Consider the following 26,585-nt stretch of genomic DNA (forward strand, 5'->3'; position numbering starts at 1 on the left):
CTTTTCCTTCCCTTCTCTCTCTCTCTCTCTCTCTCTCTCTCTCTCTCTCTCTCTCTCTATTTTTCTCTCAATTGGGAACTAATAACTATGACTTAGTGCTTAAATAAATAAAATGAAATATTATTATAATTATTTATTAAGATAAAATACGTCAAATTACCCAACCCTGATGGTTGGTAACAGCACAGCGTTACACTCACAATAGGTGTGCAAGCGTCTTTATTCTCGTGATCAAGGTGTGAATGCTCCCTTATGGGACGCCAGCCTGTAAAGTGAGCATACCGGATAATTCCCAGATAATTTATGATTTGATTCTTTGAAAACAGTGAACTCTATAAGTGAATATTCAGTGAATATTGATAATACTCGAAACCATTTTTCAAAAATAACTCCATTTATCCATAATGGATAATAAAAGAAGACGAAATTTATACCTCGATCATGAGGAGGAAAATATCCCTCGTACAACGAGGTATAGGTTACAGTTGGCACAAAACGCCATCGGAGTTAATGATGAACAACCTGTAAGTATATATATATATATATATAATATTAACGTATTAAGGTTATGATTATGTTTAAATTATTGTACTGTCATATGAAATAAAATTATGTGTTCTTGTATGTGATGAAAATTTCCTTATATTATTTATTATTGACAACCGCAGGAAAAAGGATCACTTTTTCGGTTTTAGTTTCCAAGGTAATCACACGAGTAAAATTATTCTTTCATTATATGTATGTTTCACACGACGTTTTTTCCAGTGCGTTAAGGGGAGGTTACACTGGTTTTGATGTTTTTTCCAGAGATTTTTTTTATAGTAAAAAAAGTATTTATTGCTTAAAATTTTTTTATACGTAAATACATGTTTAAAAGTAATTGAAAATAATATAATTTGTTTTTTGTTTCAAAAATGCGTCTTAGAAAATGGCTGCCAAATGTCGTCCTCGCTAAAAGTTTGTTACACTTTTTCTCTGCAACGTTTAATCTAAAATGAAAAAAGTAAAAAGTTTCTTAATCTGTACCATTTTGGCTACTGTGTTGACTAGAATCAGAAATATTTATTGAAAAATAACCGAATGACGGAATTGAATTTTTTACCATAATTTTGCAACTTATATTGTTTATAACTTTTTAAAATATTAATGAATCTTCGAAATCCTAGTCTACACGAAAACTACACATTCAAGGAACATACTTTCCAACATTCAAGTTAATTGGTTAGAGTGTTAAAATGGGAGTGTGACAAAGTTGAAAATTTGTATTTTTAAGAAAAACGCTTTTAAAGTTTTTTTACGTTAATAGCCCATCAACGCCCAAGTCGAGAAAATTCTTTGGTCATTTTTAAACTACGTAACTATAAACAGAACGGTTGATATTTCGTACCAAAGGTACATTTCCTATAGATTTTGGATGTGTTCTTTTTGATTCCGGTGTCAAAAATTATTTGCACTTTTATCCCACTGAGCTTCGCTTCGAAAGAAGGGGGTAGCGTTTTCTCAGCCAAGTGCTCATGAGGGTTAGTTTTGTCCATTAGACTATTTTTACCGTATTCTTAGGTAAGTATAGGGGAGATCGGGGCAAACGTAATAGCCGAGGCAAAGATAATAATCGAAATAATTACCAAAACTTTGGTCTACAGAAAAACCTTCAATTTAATTAGACAAACAATATTGTTCGAAAATATCTTTTAATTTTGAAATTAAAAAATTTTAATAATAAACTGTTTTGGTCAGTGAAAGATGCTAAATTTCAGAATCATAATATGACGTTTTCAACAAATTTAAAAGAAATTACGTTCTAAATTTTTGATATTCTATTAATTTAATTTCCACCAATGATATGTTCATAGGTTTTAAGTTTTATTTAGGTATTAAAACCATTAAAATTATGATATTAGAAAATCTTGACATCTGGGGCAAAGGTAATGATCAAGTAAAAAATATAAAAACTGCAAAATTACTATCCATAACAACTTTTTGGTAATGTAGAATTCACAGAAAATTAAAAGGTATTAAAATAAGCTGCAACCCTTATTATTTTAATCAAATTTTGCTTATTTCAATCCATTTTGGTATTAAAATAAGCAAAATTGGATTAAAATAAGAAGCGTTGCAGCTTATTTTAATACCTTTTAATTTTCTGTTTTCTTATATTTATCTAATTCTTGAAAACTGTCAACCGCTGTCAACTTTAAATACTTAAGTTTTGAATAAACGAACTTTTGTGCAAGTATTTTATAAGGTTATTTAATATTGCATTAAACAATTATAAATATATCACTAAACACATTTTAATTATACTTTTTTACTACATTAGAAGATTAGGAATGATATTGTTAAAAAATTATCTCTGAAATATTTGTAATTTAAAAAAATAATACCCATATTACCTTTGCCCCAGCAGTTGGGGCAAAGATAATAATTGGTACTCTTTTTCAAATAACACAATTATTAAATGAAGCTTTTAGTAAAATATATAATGGATATGAAAAAATGTTAACTACTTATTGACGATTTAAACTAGCCAAAATCTATTCAAATATCATGTCTAATTACTTTTTTATGAAGCTTTATATGTTAGCATATCACGTTTGCCCCGGTTTATCCTACTAACCAAAAATAAAAAAATAAATTTTTCGATTTTTTGAAAAAAACCAGTGTAACCTCCTCTTATGGGGAAGTGTATTTTTGCATGTTTTTTATAAAACATTTGTAATTGTAATTTGTTATAGATAATTAAAATTTTTAATCGTACAATTTGTTTAGTTTATGTCGCTAGTAGTACTTTTTTTAATATCACTTTATTCAGATCAACGAAAACTGACAAAAATATGCTGCGATTTACTTTCACCTCGCTAAATATACTTTCGACACTTTTTTTAAAAGAGTTGATAAAAGTATCATTTTCGCCACACTTTTTAGTGGAAAAAGTCACACTTTCAGAACAGACGTTAGAGAAAACATAATACAAATGTTAGTTTTATTGAGCTGTACACTTTAAGTATCCCTTCTTGTCCCTACTTCCCTTATACAAGCTTCGAAGTGACATACTTTTTTACTTTTTTGATACTTTTTTGGACAAGGCTACTTTTTACTATTAATTTTGGCTAAAAGCTACTAAATGCTACTTTTTAAAAAAAATATAATTTTAAAAAATGACAGAATTCTAGAATTTCAGTTTTTAGCGAATTTTTTTATTCATAAAAGCTCGCCAAGCTGATTATTTATTATTGGTCGCGTGAAATACTGCTTTATATAATTATTTTCTACACGAATTTTCATTTTGCGAAATAGCATTTAACAGAATTTCTTGTTAAACAGAATTTTTATTTCACAAAATTTCTTTTTACCCAACTGTTTTTTAAAAATAATTCTAATTCAATAGAATTATTAATTTAGCAGAATTCTCATTCAATATAGAATTTTAATTAATTCGAATTTTTAAATGTCATAATTTCCAATTCAGTGAATGTTCATTTGTGAGCCAACTTCAAGTTTAAAAAAATTACATGCATTAACCTGGAAATATAAGTAGTAGTACAATTTTTAAATTAAATTATCTCCTTAAGTCGAACGTTCCCCATCGCAAAAATTTCAGTAAGTCTTTATTTAGTTCTAACTTAAATATTCTCTCAAGTTTCGAATTTTTTCGTTTTGCGCCGAAAGACGATTTAGAATCGAAAAAGTCAACAAAGTTCCATTTTTTGTTTCCGGATTTTTAATATTTAGAAATGAAAAAAATAAAAAGTGACAAGAAAATCAAAAAGTTTATAGTAAATACTTTACATTCAGTTAGTTTTTATTTAATTTAATAATTTTTCCTTTTTGTAATTAATTGATAAAAATTTCAAAATTAGGTTATTTGACAGACCAACTTTAAAAACATATTTTATCTGTTTTTTTTAATTTCCCCACTAGTTAAATCATTAAATAATAATAAATTAATTAATTCTAAATAACATTCAATAATTTTTTTAAACACTTTTATGAATTATTCTAGGTTTTTTAATATAATTTCTGATTGCTAAAAAAGGACAGTTTACCGCACCTCCACTTTAAACTCATATTTTGAGAAAAATAATAAAAATTTACATAATTTATTCCTTAATAAGAATATTGCCTCAAGAAATTTTTTCTTACAAATATGAATAACTTGCCAGAAATAACCGAGATATTTGTACTTCAATCTTTAACTTCATTTTTCTCAAAGTGAGGTTTTTGGCATTCTAAACTTTGAAATTCTGCAACTCCACGGTTTTTTCACTTAGAGGGTTCTAAGACCGCTTAAAATTTTCCAAATTTCGCCAAGAATACGACTAAGTTGATAAGTCCAATAGCGCCAAAGTGGTCCCTTTTCATGCGGACGTACACAAATATGTTGTAATTATAGCTACTAAATGATGCTTTAAATTAATGTTATAAAAATTATTTCATTTAATAATGTATGTTTTTCAATTCAAATAAATATATGTGACGCGATCTGAAGAAAGGGACCTTAGAAGCAAAAAATTATAGGTTATGTTTTCAAATTTTTAAATGAAAATGTAAAAAGGGAATCAACTTTCAATACGAACCATTGATGTTTAAGTTTTCATTATATCCAAAATATTTAATAAAAACTGATTTTGAGTTTATAGAAACAATAAGAAAATTTTAATCAAAGTAAAACTGTTTTGAACATAACCTATAATTAGTTTGCTTCTAAGGTCCCTTTCTTCAGATCGCGTCACAATATGTTTGCATAAATGTAATGTTTTTTGAAATGAAGGGTTATTTTCAATCAAATATATGATTATTCAAGAAGAGTAATTCTGTTAATTAAGACTAAATCCTTTTTAATAGCGTCCAATAGTAGTTTCTTCGGTTCAAATAAAAATTTATTTGGATTAAAAAAAATTTACCTAAATAAATCTAAATTTGACTTAAATCAGACTTAACTCACTCGACTTAACTCACATAGACTTTTTATTTCATTTACATTCTTTATAGTTTGATTTAACTCATGTAAAAAATTTAACGTTCCTATACGAAAAAAAATTTAACAAATAATGAAAATTAATATTCTTTCACAATTGATAATAACTTTTAAGGATTCAATACACCTGCGCTGCCGTTCTATTTAAAAACGGCATTATTTACATTTCAACTTAAAAAGAGATATTGAAGGAAACGCGTCTATATGTCTATATCTCTTAACGAAAATAACATTTTGTAATTAAACTTACTGTTCTTAACTAAATCAGACCTGCTCTTTTCATCGGTGCAAAAAATTCATTTTAATTAATTAAATGCAAATCAGTAAACAAAATGTTCTTAACTTTTTCCAATTGGTCAAGTATAAAATTAGCGCAGAAATATTTCTGTCAATTGTTTGTTCGGCCATTTTCAATGTCGATGAAATAAAAATTAGACGTCTTACAAATTCCATGAAATGATAATTCGATCAAGTGGAGTTTCTGAGGAGTAGGAAATTTTTTTCCGTGTAATAAAATGTAAAAACTTTTAATCCATTATATTTTAAAACATACGAGCCAGATACGGTCCACGTCTCAGTTGTCGTCCATTTTTATATAAATTTCACGAAGCTGAAGTTCCCAACGTTTATGATCATCGATTTTCAAACAAATATTTTTTCGAAAGAAAAATTCCATAAATTTTTGTCAAAAGTTATTTCTCGCAAGTTTTATTGATTAAGAAATTATAAAAATAATTTTTTTAGATAAAAAATTTTATAATTTCCCGTCTCAAAAAAGATTTGTTTTCTAGTCGTTCATCATAAACGTTGTGGACTTAAAGTACATATAGAATTGAAAATTCAAATAGACCTCCTGGCGAATTTTAGCTTAATTGCATTCCATTTACTTGAAGACACTGCAAGTTAACTGGAAAATTCGTGCTGATTTTCACCCAGATTTCTACGTACATATCCATACGGAAAGTTCCAAAACTCCACACGGATTTTCGTATGGATTTCTAGATAGATTTTCTCCCTGATTTCCACATACATATCCACGCGAAAAGTTCCAAAAATCCACAAAGATTTTTGAATGGATTTCTAGGTAGATTTTCTCCCGGATTTCCATGTGAATATTGTATTTTCCAAATGTAACCGTACGTTTAGAAAATGCAACAGAACTACATAAATTATTTATTAAACTTTATACACATTTTTTCGATTTAAAGGAAAAATGTTTTCAATTAAAGAAATCTCGGTCGAAAACCGTTCAAATATTTTCCGAATTGCGTTTAAGGGTATCTGGGAAATTCCCACGTGACTCAATACACAAAAACATGGTTTCGACAATTACGTTTTTCTCTTAATTGAGAAAAGATATCGGGCTAAAATTTGGAAGGATGGTAGATGAGACTATGACAAGATGCGCTCTTTTCGAAATTTAGCATAATTTTTATTAAATTATTTGTAAAAAGTAGTTATAAAACTCATGTTTTTAAACGAAAATGACAGGTAACATGGCGGCGTGTACAAAGAAGTCGCGTGAGTGTGTTAGTGACTGGAAAGCAGCGCCAATTCTAGTTAGTGGCTGCTCATTGAACTAGGAGAAAACGCATTAATCCACTATTTATTCATTTATTTTTACCATTTACACGCAAAATTATGCTTTAAATCGAGAACAGCGCGCTCTATTATACCCTTCTCTACCATCCCTCAAAATATTAATCCCAAATCTTTTTTTATTTCAGAAAAATCTGTTTTTCGTAAAAAAGTGCACATCTCTCAGATGGCCTTAATTTGATTCTTCTAATCTTTATTTTATAAAAATTCTTTTCATCTAATGTGTGATTCCACGCAAGATTTTCGTTTTTCGAAGTAACCTCACCAATTTAAATGACACTTGGTACAACTATATTTATTGGTATAAGGATCCAAAAAGACAATTTTTAAAGTAAAAACAATTATTAATTTATAAGATACAATTGCTCTAAATTGTTTAAAAGGACATATCTTCTAAACAATTAAAGATTAACAAGTTTAATTTCTTGTATTCAACTTACAAAAATGAGACGTTTGCAATATTTTGCTAGCAGTTTTGTCACAACTAAACGAAATTCCAGAAGAAAACTGTTACATTGGCAATATTTTCTTTTGTAATCTTAACAAATTCAAAACGTAAAAATGAAAATATTTCTGTCAACTTTAGTTGAGTTAATATCCAATATGGTACAAAAGTTAATATTATTCATCTGAGTCGTGTTTCATTTACAAACTTTTGTACAAACACATGCAAAGTATGTAAAAATTATCCTTAGGGGTCGTCTATAAATTACGTCACACTTAGAGGGGGAGGGGGGGTCAAGCAATTTGTGACAACCAGCAGAAAAAATGACGCTAATGTACGTAAGAAGTGTGACATGGGGGAGGGGGGGGGTCCAAAAAGTTAAAAAAAAGTGTGACGTAATTTATGGACGACCCCTTAGTTGCGACGTGAGTTACCTAAATTTTTTCTTTGCATGGAAGCATACGTGTACACTGACAAATCTATAATGCTTCTTTCTAGGATCCGGTGGAAAACAACCGTAACTTACAAGGAGATTCAGCAGCTGAGGTAAAAATGTGTTCACTTTAGTAAAAATTATGGCGAAAAAGTAAGCTCTAGGGGATTTAAGGGGGCAACCCTAGTTGCAGCACGTAATAATTGGCCATTTTCATGAAGTTATTTTTAGAAAAATCACTAACATTTTTAAATAAAACAATTTATTATCTAAAAGTACACAATTTAAACTATAAATTCTAACAAAAATTTTTTGAAAATATTTAAAAATGGAGGCGTGATGTGCAATCTCGTCGAGATATGCATGAAAATCACGGATTTAGTCTTTAATCAAAAGATTTTAAAAAATTCATTTTTGACACAATGGCAACCACTGAAACTCAACTTTTCGATTTTTAGTAAAAAGCCTACAAATTTTTGTGTAATATCGGTTCAGTAGTTTTTGAAAAATCGTGGTCACCAATTACATTTGCAAAATACTGTTTCAAGAAAAACTAATTTAAAGTTTTAACTTTTTTTTTTACCTATAATAGACAGAATATTTCCGAACGGGCTGATTCGCGTCTCCCTTTGAGCTTGTATACCTCATTCAATTTTAAATAAATATAAACTTAGGATTTTAATAGTCATATTTCTGAGATCCTGAATTTGGAAAAGATGCAAAAAGAAAAAAATCAATTTTTTGAAAAATTACAACTACGGTTGCCCGCTTAAATAAATGTACAGTGAATTAATATGTAAGTTTATGGTTTAATAAAAACGAAATAACTACACGATGCTTTGGAAATCGAGAGATACAAAATGTTTCAAATATGTGATTTCGTTCTAAGGAAAAAGATTAAAGCGTAAGAAGTATAGTTTTAACATTAAATGATAAGTGGTGCGAGATCGTACGTTACATACTCATTTAACTCTCCGTCACACACTTCATGAGGGATTCCCTCAGCGGTTTCAATATTTTATTAATATCTTATTTTCTACAACCTGTAGGACACTGTCCGTCCCTTTTGACAAAACCCTCATCAATACATACGTAAAGAGAAATTTAGTTTAAACTAAAGAAATCTTTAATTACAAATTTTTAAAACCGACCGAACCTTGAAAAAGGTGAGGGATTTTCTCTCGACGTGTGCTCTCGCGTAAGGTAAAAGTACCAGTTGTGGAACTACATTTAGATAGGGTTGGTTATTTTTTAAAAATTTGAATCCACAAAAGCGAAATACAGCTTAAAAATTTTTATGCTTAATTGGCTTATGCTTTCTCATGCTAATTATATTTTTAAAAATGTATTTCGTTTATAATAATTAAATATAAAGGTGAAAAACAAAAAAATTAAAAATGTACGTATTATAGAAAAGCTTCAATACCTCTGTTAAATAATATATTTTGTTTATTACTGTTATACGTTTTTAACACAGCAAAAGTTTTTACTAGTCTAAATTTATTATAAACTATCATAAATTGTTATAAATAAGTTAATAATTGAACATAATTAAAAGAATAGTCCTGTTTCACAATTGTTACATATCTGCCCATAACCCTATTGAAAAAAAACACGTATAATTATACGTATAATAATACGTATAATTATACGTATAATTGTACGTATAATTATATGTATAATAATACGTATAATTATACGTATAATAATACGTTTAATTATACGTATAATTATACGTACAATTATACATATAATTATACGTACAATTATACGTATAATTATACGTATTATTATACGTATAATTATACGTGTTTTTTTCAATAGGGTTATGGAATAATTTTTTTTTACTGTTCCATAATACGGACAAAATACTCATAACCTATATGTACCTAATATGAAACGTACATTTAACTTAAAAAAGTTGTATAATATTAAAAAAATATGTTAAAAAAGTTAGGCGACTATTTTTAATGTCTTGAATATTGAATATTTATCATTTTATTTATTTTTTAATTACACAAAATTATTTGTGTACAAATACGGAATTTGCGTCAAAGTGTTCCACATTAGGGCATTGTTCCACAACTGGGGCTTTTACCTTACATCAGTGAATTTTCCATGTAATTGGAAACGGAAGTGATTAAAAATTTATTAAAACTTCTCAATATTTTAATTGAAATGTAAATATGCATTTCAAATAATTTAAAATACATTTATAAACCTGCACCATAACCTAAAATTTAGTTGATTGAGTCAAGCATTGGCAGCGTCGCATTTTTTTTACATGGGGGAGGGTTTCCCTCGCATTACACGCGAGTGCAATGGTGTAATTTTTTGTAAGGTGTGTGACGGAGGGTTAAATATCTGAATTTTATATTCTTTTTTGAAAGTTAGCAAAAATATAAAATATTCAAATATTAAATTTAAAAATACAAAGTAATGCTTATTTAGGTATACATTTAAGATTTCTCAGTTTCTACTTTTTAATGAAAATAATGATTCAGTTAATTTCTTTGCTAAAAGCATATCATTCACTTGCAGATTAATTTGAACAATGATAATAATGCTGATAATAATCTCAATGTAAGTGGAGGCGCGGATGATACAGATGATGAAGATTCTGAGGAAGAAGCAGATGACAATAGTATGAATGATTTTCCCATTGGAGAACAAGAAGATCAATTGTTGCTTGGTGTTGTTCGTGAAACGATTGACGAAGCTACTTCAATCAGTGCTTTGGAGAAGATATTACAGTCAGAAGCAATACTAAATGTTATTGAAACCCCAATTGCTGTCAGTCAAGGCGAAATTTTATGTATGTTTTTAAAGTATGCTATTTTTCATTCTTTAAGTCACACGGCTGTAACCGATTTATTTAAAGGTATAAATTGCATGTTTGCAGCAGCCATTCTTCCAGATACTCGTTATCTAATTGATAAATTGTTTTTTTCCACGAAATTTGTTCGTTATCACGCTATATGCTCATACTGCGGAATGTATGGGGGTACTTTTGATCGTTCAGATAGTCAAAGGACTTGTACTGCTTGTGAAAAAGTCATAATGTTTAAAGACAAGAGTTTCACAACTTTTTACGCCACTTTTAATATCAAAGACAACATAAAGCAGTTGTTAGAAGGAAATGAAGATTACTACAATCACATTATGGAAGAAAGAGTTTCCCAGCCTGGGATTTTTCAGGATATATATGATGGAAAAGAATACCAAGAATTCGTTAAAAACTTAGATTGTGAAGACAGAAAGAGTTACGCGACTTTGACCTTTAATAGTGATGGAGCACCTAAGTTCAAAAGTGATAATTTTAATATGTATCCGGTTCAAGCAATATTAAATGAAACACCTATGAATGTTCGCGTATCTCAGCCAATTGTTTGTGCAATGTGGTTTGGTAGAAGCAAACCAGATATGAACGTTTTTTTAAAAGGATTCGTTGATCATATGAATGAAATTTCTAAATCGGGAGTGCCATGCAACATAAAGGGGAAAAACCTATTAGTTAAACCTTATGCAATCTGTTGCTGTGTAGATTCCATAGCACGTGCTCCTATGCAAGGTGTCAAGCAGTGTAACGGACATTATGGTTGCAACTGGTGCCTTCATGAAGGAGAGTGGGTACCAAATGCACAGAAGACAGGTGGCTGTGTCAAATTTCCAATTACCGATCCTCTGCCTAAAAATCGCACCGAAGAACATTTTTTACAATGTATGGACTATGTCTTCAATTCACCAATTGACAATAATCAGTCAAATAATGAAGTTGATGATGCTTTGATTAATGAACCTGATAATCCTTCGAGCAACGAACATGATTCTCCTAATAATGAACCTGAAGATCCAGCACATTCAATTTCAAATTCTGTCGATTCTGAAGCAGAAGAAGAGATGCATTCATTTGGAGTGTTACATATGTCACCTTTAAATAACTTGGAAAAGTTTAAAATGATATCTGGGTTTACTCCGGATGACATGCATTTAGCTCGATTGGGTATAGGGGAACAGTTTTTAAATTATTGGAGTCATAAAAGGAGTTCGCCGTTAAAAACTGTTTTCACTTCTGAAAATATTACTGAAATAAATAAAATTTTAGAAGCCATTCAGGTTCCAAACCAAGCTATGCGTTTAACACGTACACTAAGTGACAGAAGTAACTGGAAGGCCAAAGAATGGGAAAACTGGATATTATATTACAGTTTACCAATTATTAGCTTATTCTTAGATGAAAAGGTAGTTGAACATTGGGCTCTTTTTGTAGAAGCATTTTACATATCCCTGAAAACTTCAATAACAGTTGATGAATTGAAGCGTATCGAATATTTAGTGAAAAAGTTTATGTTAGATACCGAAAAATATTATACAAAAAGTGCTATGACTTACAATGTTCATCAGCTTTTACATTGGGTACAATCTCTATCAGACTGGGGTCCATCGTGGTCACACACAGCTTTTGCGTTTGAATCTTATCACAGAACATTACTGCAAATGATTAAAAGTGCTAAGGGAGTAACACATCAAATTTGTCGACAACTTTCTAACCGCCAAAGTGATCTGATTTTAACAAATCATATTCTCCCCGGTAGTTCTTTACAAGTTAAAAATTACTGTTCACATTTCAGAGAAAAGCAAACTCAGAATACTTGTAAAATTGGTCCAATAAGATACTTTGGAGTTCCTAGGAGAGTCGAACAAAGCTGGAAACAAGAACTACAATTGTCAAACGAAGCGGTTTCGTACAAGAAAATGGTTAAAGATAAGTGTGTTTATTCTACTAAAGTTGATAAAAAATCCCGCTCGAATAACACGTTTGCTCTTCTTAAAAACGGCTCTTTTGTACAAATAAAAAATTTTATAGTCGATCAATTAACGGATGAGCAGTACACAATTTGCAACTTACTTAGAACGGAAAACGCTTACCTAAACAGTTGTACATTTATGAAAAAAGTTGAAACATCTGATTATAATCCTTGTTCCATCAATACGGATGAAATTGAAAAAATTTGCATATTTTTTACAATACGAGATTCTGACTATATATGTCCACTTCCAAATATGTTTTATTTTTAAAGTAATTCGTGGTTACTTTATTTCTTCATGTTATCGTTTTAACAAATAAATCTCTTGCGCGGAGAAAAATGAGAAGTAATAACAAAAGAATATTTAAAAATTAACAATAAAAACACAAAACAAAATTTTAATGATACGGCAATTGTAGAAAATGTTTCTAAAAAGTGTATAACTAGAAATTCGAAAATTGCTTGCAATTAATTTCTATTATAATTTTTTACGCGTTAAAAATGGTTCAAAACAATTTTTAGTTTTGAGGTTGTGTTATGTGTACAGTCTGCTTAAATTCTTCATGTAAAAATTATTTAAGAGAAATTTGCAGTATCAAATTAAATTTAGAGAAATTTATGTTTTTAATGTAAATTTAAAGTTCAAATCGTAATTCCTTTTAAAAAGATTTAATTGAAAATAAAATATTAAATAAATTATTTTATTTGCATTTGTCACAAACTCAACTGTTAACTTTGAATTGCGTTTGATAATATTTGTGTCTTTAACTTATATTACAAAATTCTTGTTAAAAATTTTTGTTCTTGTCCTTTTAAATTTTCGCACGCTTCAACATACATGCTACTTTAATGTAGCGTTGTCATATCTAATGAGATTTTGTGAACAATTTCGAATTTATTTAACTTTTATTAAAAATTAAGTTTATAAAATTAAATAAGACTTTGAGAATAAGTTCCTGAAATATGTTAGTATAATATACTTGAAAATTATTCATTTCTGCTCATTAATAATGTGAAAAAAAGAAAAATATTAGCGATCATATACGAAATTTGTCAGAATATAGCTGATTTCTACATGAGTACGTGTTAACTTCAAAAATGTTTTTAAATAAAAAAGGCTTATGGGTGATTGTCAAAATAAAGGAAAACTTGTAGCTGAAAAAAGGCAATTATGGTACTAGAAAAAATGTGACAGATATTGATAAAAATCTATTTTATCACTTCTTAAATGATTAAATTTTGAAGGGGCAGTTTTAAAAATAAGAATTAGCTGCAATATTTGCAATTGAAATAAGGAATAGAATTTTAGGTTATATCATATATCGCATATATCATGAAGTAGTATAAGGAGCACTCACTGCTTGTTAAGCATATAGGCCCTCTGCATGAGAATTAAATCCGAAATTACATATCTCCGATTATGACGCCTCTAGCGGAAAAACGGTGTACTTAGAAGTTTTCAAAATATGGCTGCTCCTAGTGACAGCTGTTCTCATATAGTAAACAGTGTAAAATGATATATAATAATTTTAGAAAAAGTGTAAAGAAATAAAGAGTTACATACAAAAGTTTAATATTTGCCATGTGCAACGCTTGTTAAAAATACAGACATTGTTTAGAAGTTGAACCTAGTAAAATCAACAAGAAAGTCATGTTGTCCATATAAGTACAAGCCCATCTTGTAAAATTTAAAAGGATTCTAGTTAATTATACTTTTAAAACATTTCTCCGCCTATCCTGTATTAAAAATAACTACTTTACAAGGTCAAAAAGTTGAAAAAAGAGTCCTGCATTTTTTGTTTAGATTATTGTTTCCAGAAATTATACATTTATGTGGACAGGCGTATTCGCTAAAATTATTTAAAATTGACTTCTTTATGCGGAAGTTAAAATTACAGTTTTTTGAACTATATTCTACTAGTAATGCGGAAATTCACAAGATTTTATGTTGAAGTGTCCTGGTATGCTATTACTTTAAGGGTACGGCCATACCTCGACAGACAGTCAGGCTGGTTGTCTGTTTACCATTGGAGTAACAGAGATGTATGTATGTTTGTCTCTCTCACTCTAATGGTGAACAGACAACCAGCCTCATTCTCTGTCGAAATGTGGCGGTACCCTAAGCGTTGAAATGAATGTTGATTTATTTAAATGTAGAATATTACTTCATTATACATCCTAATAATCTTCAATAAATTTTAGAGTTAGCGATAAATATCGAAAGTGCGCTACTGACCATGTATCTACTTACGAAGCCACTAAGATATAAAATTGAGAATTTATTACTTACTGAAAATAGAAAATTTTGAAAAACGTGAAATTAGAAATAAATTAATCTCGGAGAGGTCTTTATACTGTCTTCATACTGAGCACAAAAGATTTTCTAAATGAACACTGCAGCGCAACTCGACAGCGGAATTTAACAATATTATTAGGAACAAATGTAATTAAAATAATTTTCTTTGATTTATTCACAAAATGTAATTCTATAATTATTGTAATATAATATTGTAGTTTTCACCGTATATTTCTAAAAAATACATTGGCTTTTAAGCGAATATTTCATACTTTCATCAAACTTTCCTGAGTCTCTCAATGAAATATTTCCAAAATATTAATACTAACTATAAAAAATTTTTAGAAAATATCTGGTTCTATGTGGTCCAAATGGAATTCCATCCAATTTTACACTCTTGTGCATCAAGAGTCGAAAAAGCAGTTGAATTTATGTAAATTTTACATAGAATTCTGTATGTATGATTTCAGTCAATCCACGTGGAAAACCATGTGAACTTCAACGTGGAAATCCACGTAGAAATACTTGTGAATTTCCTCGTGGAAATTCACATAGAAATTTCTATATATCTTGCACTTGCTTCATTAAATCTAACAATATTTTTACGTATGTTTCATTTATTTCATTTTGTTTTTTAAAACAGCTTTTTGACCATATCTTTAAAAAATGTTCGGACAACTATAATTGTTTGAGTGAACCATGGATAAAATTTTTTCTGGTAACTATGCGTTGTTATTGATGTTTCAAAAATCTAAAAATGTTAAAAGTAAGCTTTTTTGATCAGTTTTAATTAAAATATTTTATATAAGTTGTGACAAAGTTTTAGACGAAACTTTTAAGACCTAATGTTTCGGTTTTTCGGATTAATTTTTTAAATAAAAATATTACGAAAAATATAACTTTTTTGGTCAGTTTAAGGAGTCACGACCGCTACAGGCCGATTAGGAAGTTAGTGACATTAGGGAATATTTAAAAATTAAAAAGTAATTTTATTTTCAATTAATTTTTTGAATATCAACAAAAACTGTTTGAAATATCACAAAAATTAATTAATTATATATTAATTATATATTTATGTCACAAACTTTTGTCTGTTAGTATATATCAACCTAAAAAAGTAAAATATGTACATCTAAAAGAACTTTTTATCAAGTTCAACATAGCTGAATATCATTTAAATAAGCATAAAATAATTATAGTTATAATTTTTTATACCTCTTAGAGGTCTTTACAATTTCCTCTCAACTTATCGAAACTTTACAACTCACTACATTTTATAATTCCCTCCTTTGCGTTCCGTAGCCGACTTTTATTCGAAGTACTCGCATTCGCCTGACCCTTTCTGATCAGAGTAGCTAAAAAAATTGCGGAAAAATTCTACTGAGTACAGCCGATTTATGTCCGAGTCTTGGATGTATAAATTCGAAGCAAGAAGCCTCGAATATTACACAACCAAGTCCTCGACGTCAAATCTCTCGCTCACAATAACTCACTTGCCGGAAAAAATCCCAGGCTAACGGGCGGGGAGCGAACCCAGGCTCGCCCCGACCGCAAAGCCAGAGGATTTAACCATCTGAGCTATTTTGTCGGTTTTGCATATAACAATTGTATTATTCAAATAAATATGCGTACAATATTCGAAACATAGAAATAATTTTTTTAACTGGCATAAATAAAGTTCTCAAGAATGTTATTACGTAGGGCCCATTTTTTAGTTTCAATTTTATATAGAATTTTATATTTGTGCTGCATGTACCCTTATATCACCTAAAATTGCAGTAATGTTGCCCTTATTTTCAGCAGTATAGCTAATAAGAAGTTAAAAAAATCAATATGAATATTTTACTTGAAAATCCATCTGGAGATTTAAATCAATCCACGTGGAAATCCAGGTAAAAATTTTACAACTTTAATTTTAGAATATATTATAAAGCGGAAATATAAGTTGTAATTGGTACCCTTGTAGACTCACCATTTCTCATTATTTTAGAAAGAGTGTCTTAATAGACTTTTTGACGCAAATTTAATTTAATTAACTTGATAAAAATAATAAATAATAGTAAGTAATAAGGTAATAACAAATAATTCTACACAGCATCTTCTGTAGGCGTAACCTATAGGGTACCTACTCCATTGCTGATAGAATTATTATAGTGCTTCATATTGCTAAAATTTTCTGCAAAAGAGATGCAGGAGAAAACATTTTTTTAACCGACAAAAAATTTTTTAATATTAAGCTGTTCATGTTTTACAGATATGATTTATTTTCAGTATTTTATTAATTCGTCATGACCTACCTGGTTTACATTTATGGTAAGTATCAATATATCATTATAATTTTATCAATTATCACCTGGAAATCACTGAAATATCATGGAATTTTGTAAGAAAAAATTGGAAGAAATCCTGAAATGGGATCTTGCAAAAATAGCATTTGTTGCATTTCTGTTTTTCGATTGAAAAAAATTGCATTTGGAATGCTTTTCAAATTCCATATGGATTTTCGGAATTATTTGGAAATCCACATGGAAATCCAGTTTCATAAAGCCATCTGAAAATTTATTAATATCCATGTGGTTTTTTAGGTGGATTTCCAAGTGGAAATCCACTTGGTTATTTTCAGCAGGGCACCTCCGACTATTCTAATTTTCCGGAATGCTTTTATCAGATTTGGGAACATTTTTCCTCCAATCCACGTATGGAGTGAAAACGCTCCTTATTCTTACTTCGCTTCGTGAGGAAAAGTTAAAATCCGAGCAGTTTTGGCCAAAACCTGTTAAGTTCATCTAACTGACTTACAATTAGTCAAAAACCATAAAATTTGGAAATTTTAAATTAAATTTAAAAAATTTTCATCAAAATCAATATTTTGAAAACAATGCTTTGTGCCAACATCTGCAAGAAAAATGCTATTTTATATGCTGTTTTAAAGAATAAATTGAAGGTTATGTTGTACTTTGTGCTGCATTTACGTTTAAGTAAAATAGCGCTTTACTTGTAGGTGTTGCATAAAATTATTTTCCATTCCCACATCTTTACAAAAAAAAAATTTTAATTTTTCAGAATCAAGAATTCTCAAATATACTATTAAACAACTTCAGCATAAAATCCTCCATTAGTGAACTTTTTAAATATTTTGACTACTTGGAAATAATAAATGAATTTATAGAGCCGAAAATCAAAAGACTATGTATCGTTATAGCAGAAGATATAAAAGATAGTATAAAATTAGCTGAATTATTGAGCAACAAAAATAGACTGTTGCCTGAAAAAAAGCAAAACTTTTCCAAAACTAAAAATTTAATATACAATGAAATTGTGCAAAATTATTATCTATATTACCATAAAGAATTATCAGCACACATAATTGTTTATCTTACAGAAATGCAAAATAAAATATTAGCAACATATTTGATAAAGAGAACCATAGACTCGTCAGAAGAATTAAAAGTTGTACTGACATGTTCAAAAGAATTTAACGATGACAATCTTAATTCCATGTTTCTGATGTCATCAAACATTTTGGATTTAAATAGAAAACAAAATCTTAAGTTTAAAATTATTTTTTTGCCATTAGATGTTAAAAATCAAAGTAAATTTATAACCGCAAAAAACAAATTAGAAAACTATTTTTACAAAAAATTCGAAAGATTTGGAAATTCTTTAAATGTAAAAGATTTACTTTTTTCTGCTTTTTATGATTATGAAAATTTAACTAAAAAAGAGAAATTAGAATATATTGTAATAGGATCTCTTCTTTATCACAAAGCAACTCGCATCGCTCACATAATGATTAATTTACATGAAAATCCACAAAGAATTCTTATGTCGACTTATGAAGAAGACTATTTAATTATATACAATTATATACAAACGAGCAGTAATTTTATCAAAATTCGTACATTCGCATTTTCGTATGATGAGGAAATTTTGGATTTATTAAAAAACCGCTATCCCTATATGGAGCCTTCATCAGTTGATGTGTCCTCCCTAAAAGGTATACTAACTTTCTCAGATTGGGTGACGAAAAACAGCAACATACCAAAAGATAAATCTCATGACAATGAAGTTGAGAAATTTATCGACAATATTTGTAATCGTACGGAACAAATTGAAGTCGTTAAGCATGTTTGTTTTATGAAATATATGAATTACGATAAACCTGAAAAGCTATTAAATTATATGCAGAATTTTACTATTGATTATTATTTGCGAGAGGAAAAAGAGTTTTTTTCCATATTATCATCAATGTATAAAACTGAAAATAGCAAGGAAACTGGAATATATCAAATACAGGATATGTACGAGAAGATAGAGAAAATTGATGGACAAAAGAAGGATCTAATGTTGGAGGCATTTTTCGCTGTTAGCAATTTTCTGAATCCGGAAGCAGAACATTTGTGTTCACAAATAGGCAACGGAACCTACAAATTGCAAATTAGAGGAAAATTTTTAATCTTTGGTCAGATTCTACGCAAGAAGTATTGTTCCGGAAATGTGACAATTTTAGAACTTTTAGCTCTTGATAAAATTGTCATTAATGAAGATTTGGTCAGTGATGAAGTACAACTAGTCGTTATAATAGCACCAATTTGGGAAATTGTTTGGAACAGAGTTATACGTCTAACTGGTGCTCCTGGAGATAACAATTGGGTAAGTTGATAAAAACCTATTTTGAAAATAATATTGATCTTCATAATATGACAATAAAATCATAAGTACGTACCATTGAAAAAAGAATTCAATTTAAAAATTTTTTCAGAGGCCCTATAAATATGAACCTGATTATAGTAAAGATCCTGTGCGATTAGATGGTTTAGACGGAGTTCGCGGAGGACCTGGAGGATCATTTTTCGGAATCGCTAATACTATCATTAAGGATAAAAATTTGTACATTTCAACTATAGGTGGTAGAGGGGGTGATGGACAAGATGGTGCAAATGGAATAATTTACGATAATGATCCTGGATTGTTCAAACAAATACATTCATCAGGTATTAAAGGCAACGCAGGAAAAGGTGGAATTCCAGGCTTAGTTCAGTTTTTCCCTTTAAATGACATTAATTTCAATATAAATATATCGCAAACAAACGGTGGTGATGGTACACCTGGAGAAGATGGGATAATGAATAAAGTAACACCTTTCTTCTTACATTTTCTTTTACACAGAGAGAGAATGAAAATCAATCTCGACAGCTATTTAATTAATGAACCAAAAGGAATAAATAATTTTACTTCAACTTTATCGATTTACAGAAAATATGTTTTAAAAAATATGTTAAAAACGGGTAAAAAAGATTACACGGACTTGTATGAAAAACTCAATACCAACGTGAATCTTATAAAAAATCTCAATACTTTAGTATTTTCTGATGAATTGTTTTATTTGGAAGAAAATAATTTTTTAATATTAAATAAATCCATTTTATATACAATGTATTTGGGGTTGCAAAATGGACTCACTTTGTATAAAGGAGTGCCAAGACTTGGAGAATCTGATGACAATAAAACATTTCTTTCTAAATTGGAAAACATAATTGTGACAAATACAGGCGAATTGTATGGAATTCTTCATAAGCAGGCTGTTGTTAAGATTAATGACTACATTGGATATTGCAAAGAAAATGGGGAAAAACTTCGGAAATTGGAAATTAGCAAGAAATTCAAAGAAGTTAGCGATAAATTTAAAAAAGAATTTCAAGAACAAATAGATGAGGCTTCAAAATTAATTAAAAATAACCTTGAAGTTATAGTGGATAGAAAATTTAAGGACTTAAATAAAGAGATTGAAAAATTAGTAGATGAAGTTAAAGTCATGATTAAGAAGGGCAATGAAGCAGTTGGGAAATTGAAAGAAAAAAAGAAAGAACTAGAATTTCAAATAGCTTTAAGGAAACTTTTCACTATTTTCAAATTTATTATTTTTGGACTGTCATTCATAAATCCTGTTTGTGCAACAATTGGCTCAGCATTGAGCGGAGGTCTATCTATGATAGAAACAAATTATTTAACCGCTGAAGGAGACAAAGACTATGAGGAATTTAAAATACCAGATGCAGTAACTACAGATGTGAAAAGTTCTCTAACAAAATATGATGAGGAAAGAAAGAAAGAATATGAAGAAGTTGAAAATCAATTAAAAGAGATAAAAGTAGAGAAAGAGAAATTATCAGTAGATGAAGCTAAGCCGCTGAATGATATGGTAAAAGAAGTAACTAAAAAATGTACTTCAGAAGTATCATTTCCAAAGAAATGTATGATGGAAATTTTGGAAAAGAAAGAAAATGAATTGACGACACAGAGTGTAAAGAAGAAGAAGGGCTATAAAACATCGTTAAAAATTGTAAAAGGTGCGGAAATTGCCCTAGATGTTGTTAATTTAGGAGTAGAGAACTATAACAGCATTAAGAAAGATGCATCTGAAATAGAAAAAATTGATGAACAAATTGATAAACAACAGAAGAATATCAAAAAGTTGGAAGAATTTCAGACAAAGATTTACAAAAATTTACAACCGAAAATCGAGGGTATTAGGAAGCAATTGCGCGAGACCTCTAAAGGATATGTTATATCTTCAACAGCACTTCTTGAATACAAAAAATTCGAAATGGGTGAATATTTAAATAGCGTTTCGTCAGAGCTAGATAGCTGGACTAAAAACTTCAACGTCAGCAAAGAAATTAAGGATACAATGGGACAATTAAAAGCCGCAATGAATACAATTATTCAGATGCACACTCTTATTAAGAACTTTGAATCTCAAAAAAGACAAGCAGACTTTGTGACAGATGTTGCGAGTGTACCTTTTAAAAACACAAATATAAAAGATCCAAAGTTAGTAGAAATGTTAACGAAATTAGAAAATATTCACTATTCAAACACTATTATTGATGAGTACAACAAGTTAGCAATTGCTATGAAAGGTTATGCATATCCATTTCTAAGAGACTTCTCAGACTTCTTCTCTAGTCCAAGTACGTTATTCAATAGTTATTTCATAAGAGCAAGCAACTTAGTTGATAAAATATATGAATTAGATTCAAAATTAAAAAGTAGAAGAAGTTACGGTGCTGTATTTAAACAATTCAAGGAAGATAAATTTGGATTTCCCGGGGGTCATTCTGCATTTTATACCTGGAAGAACAGTACTCATTCGTCAGATATTAAAGACATTCTCGAAGGAAAGAGAGTCGAGCTATTTGCAAATATTTCGCAAGAACCGGGTTTAAATGCCGTAAAGTTTAAAAATATAGAGGTCTTGTTTTCGTCACCTAATAATGAAATAAATGTCCAATTAAAGGAAGACTTTAAAGAATTTCAAATATTGTTTATTCACAATGGAGATTCTTATTACAGATGTAGCGATAAAGTGCATGTAATTAAATCAGGTACATATAGCTCATTGTATGAGTCCATCGCGTCAAAAAGAAATAAGCGTGAGGCTTCTAATATTGATTATGTTTTGAGTCCTTTTGCAACATGGACACTTCAACTTCAACCTATCCGGAATGGGCAAAATTTTGGTTCTTTAGCTAAATATGTGAATAGAGTTAATCTAGAGTTGGTTGGAGAAGGTCAGTACTTGTTGGCAAATAAAAATATTTGTAACGAATACTTTGAATGAATAAATTCAGTTTTGTTAATATCAATAAAAATAAAATCTAGAATGTCTTTAAATTTTTGTTTAAAGTAGAAAAAAAGAAAAAAATGGAATTCATTAAAGTGTGTGGTACAGTAATTTTAAGTTTACCATATAATGTTTATAATTTAGAATCATTAAAACTCTTTACTTATACAGAATAAAAATTATTGCGCAGCTGTAAAGTCCTAAAAAACATAATGCACAGCCTTTAAAGTTTTTAATTTTTACTTAATGAAAACATATCTATGTGCGGATGATTCTCCATGAAGCGTGCAATTTCATGTCCCTTGAGTTTTTTAAGAAATAAATTGTACATATTATATATTGAATCCAACGTGAAAAAGTAACTTTAGTGTTTATAAACAAAAGCCTATAGCTATATAGTTAAATGTAATTCTCAATGTACGTAAGAAAAATTATATCCAATATTTTTTATACTATCTATTTAAAAGATTATTGATAAATTAAATAATTTACAAAATAATATATTATTTCAATTACAATGTGAAAATGAACTTTTTTATAGTACATTTAATCTTTATTGCTTTCCGATTTCCTTGCAAGTGTATATCTATTCATTAAAACTATTATTTAACAATTACTTAAAGTTTTTTTAAATTTTATATTATATTTAATTTTTCCACATTCGTTTACGGCATTAAGTAAATATTGTTTTATTACTTTCTAATACTAAAAGAATTAAATTTTTCTAATACCCACACAGCACTGAAAGTTTAGTAAACATTTATTAAAGCTTTAACTGCAATGTTCGGAATGTTTAATTGCAAACTTGAGTAAAGGTTGCATAAATATTAAAATGTCCGCCATGAATAAATGTTTATCAGGAAAGTTGAGTAAACATTTAAATTAAATATTCGTTAAATGTTTATCAGGAAAGCTGAGTAAACATTTAAATTAAATATTCTTAAATGTTCATCAGGAAAGTTGAATAAACATTGAAATTAAATGTTCGTTAAATGTTTAGTTCGAAAGTTGAATAAACATTGAAATTAAATGTTCGTTAAATGTTTAGTTCGAAAGTTGAATAAACATTGAAATTAAATATTCAGTCAATTTTTGCGACGAACATTTCCTGAAAATTTAAATTACATTTTCAGAAAATAAAAATAAATAATTTATTTATTTATTTATTTATTTGGTACATAACGGGACATGCCCTTTCGTACAAAAGTACTCCTAAATTCTAATAGTTACGTAAGTAACAATACAAAATATAAAATATTAACTAAATCTAGGTAGGCGCTATAATGGTTAAAGTTCATTATAAGTTTATACAGTAAAGAATAACATAAATCAAATTACATTATTATCAAAAGAGAAGATTAATTTTCGATAAATAGAATCTGCTTTACCATTATATCAATTAATTTCAAAAATAATTGTTATTGTTCAATAATACTGATTTTCTCTAAATCACAATGTCTACATTTAGTTCTGTATGTATTTCCTTAAATCACTTTCATAGATAGAAATAAAATAAGTTTATCTCAAGGAAGGGACACAACCTTGGGCACCAAGTGGGGAAATCACTATAGATTCTCCTTACACGCATCTATTTGGACTGTAAGAGTGGATGTGCGATTTCTAGGGGGGATTTTAATTATGGTAGGGATTCCACGCCGGTAGACCATTGACACATTCATTTCTCCGTCTAATCGACGGGTCTCTAGTTCCACCCTCACTCTCTTAATCTCCTCCCTCTGCATGACCGTCCTGTCATTCGACATCCAAAGATCTTCCAACTCCCTTGAACGTGTTGAGTCTCTTTTGACACTTACAAATTTTTTTAGAATTACTTGTGCCTTCTCTTCCGTCTCACATACAATCTTAACAGGGCGAGGCTTACGAGAAACCTGCGCATTAGAACCAATTCTAAATGTGCGTATATTTTCAAGATCATCTTTTTTAATGAATTTTTTTAATTTAGTCGTAACCACAGATTTTAAAGAACCACTATTATTTGACGAAGTGTCATATTCTGGAAGATTGAATAAAACAAGATTGTTCTTTCTTTCATTACGATCAACAAGTTCATTTATACAGACATTAGTTACTGAATTAGAATCAATCTTTGTAGAACCATTTGCCTCAGATTTATCAAGTCTCCCTTCGACAACATTAAGACGCTCTGTCAAATCAACAACTCTGCTTTCCATATTACTCAGCCTACACAGTGTGTCATCGAGTTTTTTGTTGATATCTGACATGTTTTCAGTCATATTGGCAAAATTATCAGAAACTGTTGTTGATAAAACCTTAATAGCTCTCAAAATACTATCCAAGTTAACAGAGGTTTGTGAAGATTGAGAATTATTTGAAGGAGACAATGACCTAGGTTTACAACATTTGGTGAACGACCCATCAGGCAAAGTAGACAGCTGTAACGCACAGCTGGGATGATAAGGAAGATTACACTTCCTACACAAAGTAGGAATAGCACGTGTAATATCTTTACCACATTTTGCACAATTTTCAACACTAGAGGCCATTTTTGCACACAAATAATCGTTCAAATAAAAATAAAAAGTAAATTGAGCGAAAGCAGTTCCAATTTAAGTTACATAAACAAAAAACTTCACACAAGTATATCAGTCCAATGTTAGGTTAGAAAAATTCAAATCAGAGAGCCAAGTTAAGGCAAATGGTGCAGATAATAAAAAACTTCCACTAAAAACCAGCACAAAATAATGTTTATAACTATAAGGTTGTAAAAGAACAGACCAAACTTAAACCGTTTTATTTAAACAAAATCAACCGAGACACATGTGAACACGTGTTTAGTAGCTGCCACCTAGCGGCGAAAAAGAATATTTAAGAAAGTAAATATTTAAGAAGTATTAATAATAATAATAAAAATAATAATAATAATAATAATAATAGATCATTATTATTATTATTGTATTAATTTATATTAATAGTTGTTAATTATTATTATTATTAATTATTAGTTATTAATTATCGGAGGACAATAAAAAAAATTTATTTTTTTGTGAATAAAAATAAAATAAATAAGTTTCAACATCGTTGCTCTGCTTTGATGCTTTGTTTCACATTGAATCAAGTATTGCATGCTTGATAAAGAACAATTTTTGAAAACAAATTGGGGTGTGCTGGGGATTGAACTTACGTTCGCCGCGCGCTAGCTAAAGACCCTAACCACTACACTACAGATATCTGACTAAAAAAAAAAAAAATCTTCCACACACTCTACAACTTTCTGATAGACAAGTGATCCTACTTATCGACTCAAAAGTCGATAATATAAAGTTGTAGAGTGTGTGGAAGATTTTTTTTTTTTTAGTCAGATATCTGTAGTGTAGTGGTTAGGGTCTTTAGCTAGCGCGCGGCGAACGTAAGTTCAATCCCCAGCACACCCCAATTTGTTTTCAAAAATTGTTCTTTATCAAGCATGCAATACTTGATTCAATGTGAAACAAAGCATCAAAGCAGAGCAACGATGTTGAAACTTATTTATTTTATTTTTATTCACAAAAAAATAAATTTTTTTTATTGTCCTCCGATAATTAATAACTAATAATTAATAATAATAATAATAATTAACAACTATTAATATAAATTAATACAATAATAATAATAATGATCTATTATTATTATTATTATTATTATTATTATTATTTTTATTATTATTATTAATACTTCTTAAATATTATTTATTTTTATTTTCTGAAAATGTAATTTAAATTTTCAGGAAATGTTCGTCGCAAAAATTGACTGAATATTTAATTTCAATGTTTATTCAACTTTCGAACTAAACATTTAACGAACATTTAATTTCAATGTTTATTCAACTTTCGAACTAAACATTTAACGAACATTTAATTTCAATGTTTATTCAACTTTCCTGATGAACATTTAAGAATATTTAATTTAAATGTTTACTCAGCTTTCCTGATAAACATTTAACGAATATTTAATTTAAATGTTTACTCAACTTTCCTGATAAACATTTATTCATGGCGGACATTTTAATATTTATGCAACCTTTACTCAAGTTTGCAATTAAACATTCCGAACATTGCAGTTAAAGCTTTAATAAATGTTTACTAAACTTTCAGTGCTGTGTGGGTAATTAAAAATAGGTATTAACTATGAAAAAATTAAAGAAATTATCTCCTTACAATATGCAAATTGGTAAGAGGACTAAAAGAAAGAAAAATATGTAAAATTTGAATTTCAGTTAAGAGAAAAATAACAATTATTTTTATAATTTTATAAATCAATGAAAATAATTTAATTTAATAAAAAAAAAAATGAAGAAAAGACAAAAATTATTTATGTAGAATGTTTTCAATTTTTTTTAAATTTCGCAAAACTGTAATAAAATTATCAACAAGTATAGTGT

At 28.9% G+C, this 26,585-nt stretch overlaps 2 protein-coding genes across 2 annotated transcripts; both read left to right on the forward strand.

The window, feature by feature from the left end:
• Positions 1-223: 223 nt before the first annotated feature.
• LOC127285355 (uncharacterized) lies at positions 224-14,821 on the forward strand. The gene is made up of 3 exons (XM_051311332.1): positions 224-524; positions 7,521-7,568; positions 9,997-14,821. The coding sequence occupies exons 1-3, from the start codon at positions 405-407 to the stop codon at positions 12,532-12,534; spliced, it is 2,706 nt and encodes a 901-aa protein (XP_051167289.1). The 5' UTR covers positions 224-404; the 3' UTR covers positions 12,535-14,821.
• A 2,984-nt stretch (positions 14,822-17,805) lies between these two features.
• Positions 17,806-22,596, forward strand: LOC127285583 (uncharacterized). Its single transcript, XM_051311684.1, has 2 exons — positions 17,806-19,212; positions 19,322-22,596. Exons 1-2 carry the CDS (start codon positions 17,944-17,946, stop codon positions 22,181-22,183), a joined length of 4,131 nt encoding a protein of 1,376 aa, XP_051167641.1. The 5' UTR covers positions 17,806-17,943; the 3' UTR covers positions 22,184-22,596.
• The last annotated feature ends 3,989 nt before the right edge of the window (positions 22,597-26,585 follow it).

The sequence above is a fragment of the Leptopilina boulardi genome, unplaced genomic scaffold, assembly GCF_019393585.1.
Source record: "Leptopilina boulardi isolate dan_hultmark-lab unplaced genomic scaffold, ZJU_Lbou_2.1 LbouV2_121, whole genome shotgun sequence".
NCBI classification, from domain to species: domain Eukaryota; kingdom Metazoa; phylum Arthropoda; class Insecta; order Hymenoptera; family Figitidae; genus Leptopilina; species Leptopilina boulardi.